The 8022-nt window shown below is 42.0% G+C and overlaps 1 protein-coding gene across 2 annotated transcripts in view; it reads right to left on the bottom strand.

Moving 5' to 3' along the window:
• The window catches only part of LOC121318840 (guanine nucleotide-binding protein G(q) subunit alpha), an 82865-nt gene that overhangs the window by 541 nt on the left and 74302 nt on the right, over positions 1-8022 (bottom strand). For both annotated transcript variants that reach the window (XM_041255958.1, XM_041255948.1), the window contains exons 7-8: positions 5907-6060; positions 1-263 (exon numbers count right to left, since the gene is read on the bottom strand). The exon at positions 1-263 is cut by the window's left edge and continues 541 nt beyond it. In XM_041255958.1, the coding sequence (XP_041111892.1) occupies positions 73-263; positions 5907-6060 (345 nt within the window). In that variant the 3' untranslated portion in view covers positions 1-72. The remainder of the gene's footprint in view (positions 264-5906; positions 6061-8022) is intronic.

The raw sequence follows: 8022 nt of genomic DNA, 5'->3' as shown, positions 1-8022 counted from the left end.
CAGGACGGCAATAAATTAGTATTATGCAATTACTTGTTTTCTTTTTTTTTTCACAGATAATACAGTCACTCTTCAGACCAGATTGTACTCCTTCAGATTCAACTGTAGGATTGTGTCCTTGACAGCAGCAAAGACGAAGCGTATATTCTCTGTGTCTGTGGCACATGTGAAGTGTGAGTAGATAATTTTGTCACTGTCAGGGTTCAGGTCCACAAACATTTTCAATATGAACTCCCTCGCTGCTTGAGCATCTCGCTGAGGGCCTGACAGGGAAACAAAACAGGATAAAATGTGAAGGAATACTCAAATGATTGTGTGAAATACCCATTTCCTACAGTATTTAAAAACATTACAAACAGATTTCCTGTTGAGTGCTGCTGAGAACCAGGTTCTCAATGTTAACGTACATGTACACAATAGAATGTCAACTTCCTAGTTTTTAATGTTTTAAATCTGAACGTTTAAACATTATCAAAAATGCAGATGTTTATACATTAGAACCTATGAAGTGTAACTTTAAAAAAAATTATTATTCAGTATTTCATTGTTTATTTCATATACACATTAGTGCTGTACACATGTAGTCTTATACACATTAATATCGTGAGTGGTTACCAATGCTCAAAATACTATATCTTAAAGTTGAAATGTTTAGGTAACTAAATGGAAACTAAGGCATTTAATGCCACAATACTTTATGCAATGTCACTGCTGGCTAGGAGTTCACTCTTAATCACCACAGACAGACATCTGTCAGAGATCCATTTTCAGTGCTACTAAACTGAAGGACACACATTAAAGTGTGAAGGACAGGGTTATTTCAATGGAACACACTAAGAAAAACAGGGTTTTCAAACTTTTCTACTGAGAAAACCCTATCCTTCATATGTTTCTATTGAAATAACCCTGCCCTTCACCCGTTACTATTGAAATAACCCTGCCCTTCACCCGTTACTATTGAAATAACCCAGCCCTTCACCCATTACTAATGAAATAACCCTGCCCTTCACCCGTTACTGTTGAAATAACCCTGCCCTTCACCCGTTACTATTCACACTTTTCTAGCAATAAAATTCTATCCAGACTCAGAGAAAACCGTCCTCTGTTTTCCATTAAAATAACCCTGCCCATCACACCATTCCACTGAAATAACCCTGCCCGTCACACCATTCCTCTGAAATAACCCTGCCCATCACACCATTCCACAAATAACCCTGCCCATCACACCATTCACACCATTGAAATAACCCTGCCCATCACACCATTCCACTGAAATAACCCTGCCCATCACACCATTCCACCTATATAACCCTGCCCATCACACCATTCCACTGAAATAACCCTGCCCATCACACCATTCCACATATAACCCTGCCCATCACACCATTCCACTGAAATAACCCTGCCCATCACACCATTCCACTGAAATAACCCTGCCCATCACACCATTCCACTGAAATAACCCTGCCCATCACACCATTCCACATATAACCCTGCCCATCACACCATTCTACTGAAATAACCCATGCCCATCACACCATTCCACATATAACCCTACCCATCACACCATTCTACTGAAATAACCCTGCCCATCACACCATTCCACTGAAATAACCCTGCCCATCACACCATTCCACTGAAATAACCCTGCCCATCACACCACACCACCCTTCACACCATTCAAATAACCCTGCCCATCACACCATTGAAATAACCCTGCCCATCACACCATTCCACATATAACCCTGCCCATCACACCATTCCACTGAAATAACCCTGCCCATCACACCATTCCACAAATAACCCTGCCCATCACACCTCTGAAATAACCCTGCCCATCACACCATTCCACTGAAATAACCCTGCCCATCACACCATTCCACTGAAATAACCCTGCCCATCACACCATTCCACTGAAATAACCCTATATAACCCTGCCCATCACACCATTCTACTGAAATAACCCTGCCCATCACACCATTCCACATATAACCCTGCCCATCACACCATTCTACTGAAATAACCCTGCCCATCACACCATTCCACTGAAATAACCCTGCCCATCACACCATTCCACCTATATAACCCTGCCCATCACACCATTCCTCTGAAATAACCCTGCCCATCACACCATTCCACATATAACCCTGCCCATCACACCATTCTACTGAAATAACCCATGCCCATAATTCCACCCTGCCCATCACACCATTCCACTGAAATAACCCTGCCCATCACACCATTCCACATATAACCCTGCCCATCACACCATTCCACTGAAATAACCCTGCCCATCACACCATTCCACTGAAATAACCCTGCCCATCACACCATTCCACTGAAATAACCCTGCCCATCACACCATTCCACTGAAATAACCCTGCCCATCACACCATTCCACTGAAATAACCCTGCCCATCACACCATTCCACATATAACCCTGCCCATCACACCATTCCACATATAACCCTGCCCATCACACCATTCCACAAATAACCCTGCCCATCACACCATTCCACTGAAATAACCCTGCCCATCACACCATTCCACTGAAATAACCCTGCCCATCAGCACCATTCCACTGAAATAACCCTGCCCATCAGCACCATTCCACTGAAATAACCCTGCCCATCAGCACCATTCCACTGAAATAACCCTGCCCATCAGCACCATTCCACTGAAATAACCCTGCCCATCACACCATTCCACTGAAATAACCCTGCCCATCACACCATTCCACTGAAATAACCCTGCCCATCACACCATTCCACATATAACCCTGCCCATCACACCATTCTACTGAAATAACCCTGCCCATCACACCATTCCACTGAAATAACCCTGCCCATCACACCATTCCACTGAAATAACCCTGCCCATCAGCACCATTCCACTGAAATAACCCTGCCCATTCCACCATTCCACTGAAATAACCCTGCCCATCACACCATTCCACTGAAATAACCCTGCCCATCACACCATTCCACTTATATAACCCTGCCCATCACACCATTCCACTTATATAACCCTGCCCATCACACCATTCCACTTATATAACCCTGCCCATCACACCTCTCCACTTATATAACCCTGCCCATCACACCATTCCACTTATATAACCCTGCCCATCACACCATTCCACTGAAATAACCCTGCCCATCACACCATTCCACATATAACCCTGCCCATCACACCATTCTACTGAAATAACCCATGCCCATCACACCATTCCACATATAACCCTACCCATCACACCATTCCACTGATATAACCCTGCCCATCCCCCATTCCTGAAATAACCCTGCCCATCAGCACCATTCCACTGAAATAACCCTGCCCATCAGCACCATTCCACTGAAATAACCCTGCCCATCACACCATTCCACTGAAATAACCCTGCCCATCAGCACCATTCCACTGAAATAACCCTGCCCATCAGCACCATTCCACTGAAATAACCCTGCCCATCAGCACCATTCCACTGAAATAACCCTGCCCATCACACCATTCCACTGAAATAACCCTGCCCATCACACCATTCCACTGAAATAACCCTGCCCATCACACCATTCCACTGAAATAACCCTGCCCATCACACCATTCCACTGAAATAACCCTGCCCATCAGCACCATTCCACTGAAATAACCCTGCCCATCACACCATTCCACTGAAATAACCCTGCCCATCACACCATTCCACTGAAATAACCCTGCCCATCACACCATTCCACTGAAATAACCCTGCCCATCACACCATTCCACTGAAATAACCCTGCCCATCACACCATTCCACTGAAATAACCCTGCCCATCACACCATTCCACTGAAATAACCCTGCCCATCACACCATTCCTCTGAAATAACCCTGCCCATCACACCATTCCTCTGAAATAACCCTGCCCATCACACCATTCCTCTGAAATAACCCTGCCCATCACACCATTCCACTGAAATAACCCTGCCCATCACACCATTCCACTGAAATAACCCTGCCCATCACACCATTCCACTGAAATAACCCTGCCCATCACACCATTCCACTGAAATAACCCTGCCCATCACACCATTCCTCTGAAATAACCCTGCCCATCACACCATTCCACATATAACCCTGCCCATCACACCATTCCTGAAATAACCCTGCCCATCACACCACTGAAATAACCCTGCCCATCACACCATTCCTCTGAAATAACCCTGCCCATCACACCATTCCACTGAAATAACCCTGCCCATCACACCATTCCACTGAAATAACCCTGCCCATCACACCATTCCACTGAAATAACCCTGCCCATCACACCATTCCACTGAAATAACCCTGCCCATCACACCATTCCTCTGAAATAACCCTGCCCATCACACCATTCCACTGAAATAACCCTGCCCATCACACCATTCCTCTGAAATAACCCTGCCCATCACACCATTCCACCGAAATAACCCTGCCCATCACACCATTCCACTGAAATAACCCTGCCCATCACACCATTCCACTGAAATAACCCTGCCCATCACACCATTCCACTGAAATAACCCTGCCCATCACACCATTCCACTGAAATAACCCTGCCCATCACACCATTCCACTGAAATAACCCTGCCCATCACACCATTCCACTGAAATAACCCTGCCCATCACACCATTCCTCTGAAATAACCCTGCCCATCACACCATTCCACTGAAATAACCCTGCCCATCACACCATTCCACAAATAACCCTGCCCATCACACCATTCCACTGAAATAACCCTGCCCATCACACCATTCCACATATAACCCTGCCCATCACACCATTCTACTGAAATAACCCTGCCCATCACACCATTCCTCTGAAATTACCCTGCCCATAACCTGCCCATCACACCATTCCTCTGAAATTACCCTGCCCATCACACCATTCCACTGAAATAACCATGTCCTTCACACTTAAAATTTAGGCTTTCAGTGTCCTTCACTGTAGAAGTATTCTGCATTTTTAACTTTAAAATGCATCATTTAGAAATAATTCATGCCTTTTGAAAACATGAAGTACTGCTGAAAAACTTTCATTTTCTTGATTTCTGAAAGGTGCACTCTTAGTGGTCTAGATCTGGATCTGCATGTTTTTAAGGCTATCGTGCTAATGATACTGCACAGTATTAGGTTTTCATACACAGATAAGGTAACCGGTAAGAAATGATAAAATGTGTCACCAACAAATTAGTTTTTTTTGGTAATTACCAGTATGGTATGAGCACAGTATTAATCGTATGCACCTGTGGATCTCAGTTCTTAGTCTGCATTTCAAATCTACAGACTGTGGACAGAACGGGCTTCAGGTAGCGGTTTTTACTAGGTTGCTCAAATAACCTATTTTGCATTTAGTTTATGGAACTGGTGTATGACAGGGAGAACAAACTACTAAACTGGCGAGTAAGTTTAAAATAAAATAAAAAAAAAAAACTGGATATACAAGAAAAAAATAAAAGTTCTGCCCCTACAGTACCTGGCTTGAACAATCACATTTAATGAGTAGACATTATTATAACAAAACTATAAATACTGTATATTTAAGTGAAGAGATCAAATATCATACAAACGTCATGGTGAAGTCTGCTTGTGACAGATTATTTTAATATGTTGTATGAACAGATACTGTAATGTTTCAAAGACTTTGGCAGACTGCACTGAGCCACTCGCTGTACCTGGAGCCAAGGCTATTATATTATCTGCTGAAATTTCTTCAGAGAATGGTAGTATCTTAGGAGTTTTTGAAAGAGAACATATCAACTTTGTACTTCAAGATTATTCTTATCATATCCTGTTATACACTTCCATTAATCAGAGTAAGGGAGGGAGAGAAGGAGCAATGTAAAATAGGAGGGAGGGAAATAGCAAGTGAGTGAGTGAGCTAATGACTTACCATCATATTCAGGAAAGTAATCAACTAGATGAGAATACATGATCTTCTCCTCAAGGAGGTCCTTCTTGTTCAAGAAGAGAATGACTGATGAATTTTGAAACCAGGGATATGTGATTATTGTCCTAAATAGTGCTTTGCTCTCTTCCATTCGGTTCTGTAACAAAGCAAACAGGAAAGAAGATTGACGTCAACAAATTGTTGTAGACTTCATAAATAAATTACACCACAAAGCAAATGTGAGTGTTGTCTGAAGAATGCATTCAAATTAGTAATGCATTGGTCAGTTTTAAATGAGTAAGACAGCACAGACTGTATAGTTTTTTTTTTTTTTTTTTTTTTTTTTTTTTTTTTTTTTTTTTTTTTTTTAAACTGGAACTGGGTGATTTTGTAAACAAAAAAAATAATTCCTGGGAAGGCATAATGTAAGGCAATGGAAATAGCATGTCATCTGTATCACTGACATGGCCAGTGAATAAAACGCTTAGGGTTTACTGAAACTTGACTCACAAAAATCGGTAACAATTGATAGGACAATAGGCCCTATGGATTTTGTTCATTTCAATTTTGTAATGTATGTTTTTTTTTTATATTTTTGTGTGAAACGTCACACAACCTTAATATGGCAGCCATATGAGGTCAGAGTCCAAGGGCATCAACACATTTAGTGTGCAGTGTTTATACAGCCCTGCAAAAATGAAGTCAGGCAGCAGCAGCAGCCTTGCAAAGTTACTGCCATAAAATGATTTATTTGTCTTGTACCCGTAATCGAATTTGACCTAGAGGTTGTGTACGTGTGAAACCAATCTCTCAAAGCGTCAGGTCTCAATGAGGACAATATTGAGGTTGAAGGTTAAACTGAATGACAGAGTTAGATTGAGATTTAGTGTTTCCACAATAAGAAAAACACCAGGTTTATGAGATTTTAGCAGTTCAAAATACTGTTCCATGTAACCAGCTACAGACAATTCTCTTGTTATACACTACCCATAACATCAATATCCAGGTGAGGATAAATGCAGGCATTCCTAGATACAAAGGTGACATCCTTCTCCTGACAGTGTCACCATTCACGATGCTTTCAGAGCAAGTACAGCCGTTGCAATTAGCTCAGGGTCCATTTAGCTGCAATATGCGTGTGGTAGTACATGAAGGGAGTTTCCCAAAACACATATGGCATTTGTTATCTACTAACCAAAACCCTATATCAGCTACCCTGCTTGGAAGACTAAATCTTCACCTATTAAGCCTTGCAGCTGACATAACATCAAGTTACTGGGTGCTGAATATTTCACTTAGCATTCCACTGAGCCCTTAGATGTATATTTGTGAACATACTTCAACATTTCTGTTGTCTGCATTGCCCATCTCAGCACATGAACCTTGTGATCCCTGTTCCCTGAACAATCCAGCAAGCCGTTTTTTTTTTTTTTTTCTACCTGACCATGCAGATTATCTTTTGTTACATGGTAGATGTATACAATTGCTTCTTTATCAAAAAAAAAAAATGAAGCTGGATGACGACCATTACATCTTTTTTTTTTTTTTTTTTTTTTTATTTAGTCGTTGCCAATTATTTTTTATTTTCTCCCAATTTGAAATGGCAAATTATTATTTAGGCTCAACTCACCACTACCACCCCTGCACTGACCCGGGAGCGGCGAAGACGAACACACGCTCCTCCTCCGAAACGTGTGTCATCAGCCAACCGCTTCTTTACACACTGTGGAGACACTGTGCCAGACTACGGGGGTCGCTGGTGCGTGTTGAGCTGAGGACCTTGTATATATTTTTACATATCCCCATTCTTAATCTTACATTCATATAGGCATAAGGATTATACCATATTTTATTGTACTGTAGTGTAACCCCCCCGTGTTCCCACATTTTCCACGTACATTTATACTTTAATTAAATATTTCTTTTTTAGCAGTTACGCATACAGTGCCTTGAAAAAGTATTCAGTCCCCATCCCTTTTTTCACATTTAAGTCTCACAGCCTGGGATTTTGATGCATTAGATTGGGAATTTGTGAGTCACAAATTCTTCTTCAGAGAGTCCGCCCCCCCCCCCCCAAAAAAAGAAAGAAAATAGTAACTTTTTCAATCATAACTTTTTA

The sequence above is a fragment of the Polyodon spathula genome, chromosome 1, assembly GCF_017654505.1.
Source record: "Polyodon spathula isolate WHYD16114869_AA chromosome 1, ASM1765450v1, whole genome shotgun sequence".
NCBI classification, from domain to species: Eukaryota; Metazoa; Chordata; class Actinopteri; order Acipenseriformes; family Polyodontidae; genus Polyodon; species Polyodon spathula.
This window is presented reverse-complemented; position numbering and strand designations above follow the sequence as displayed.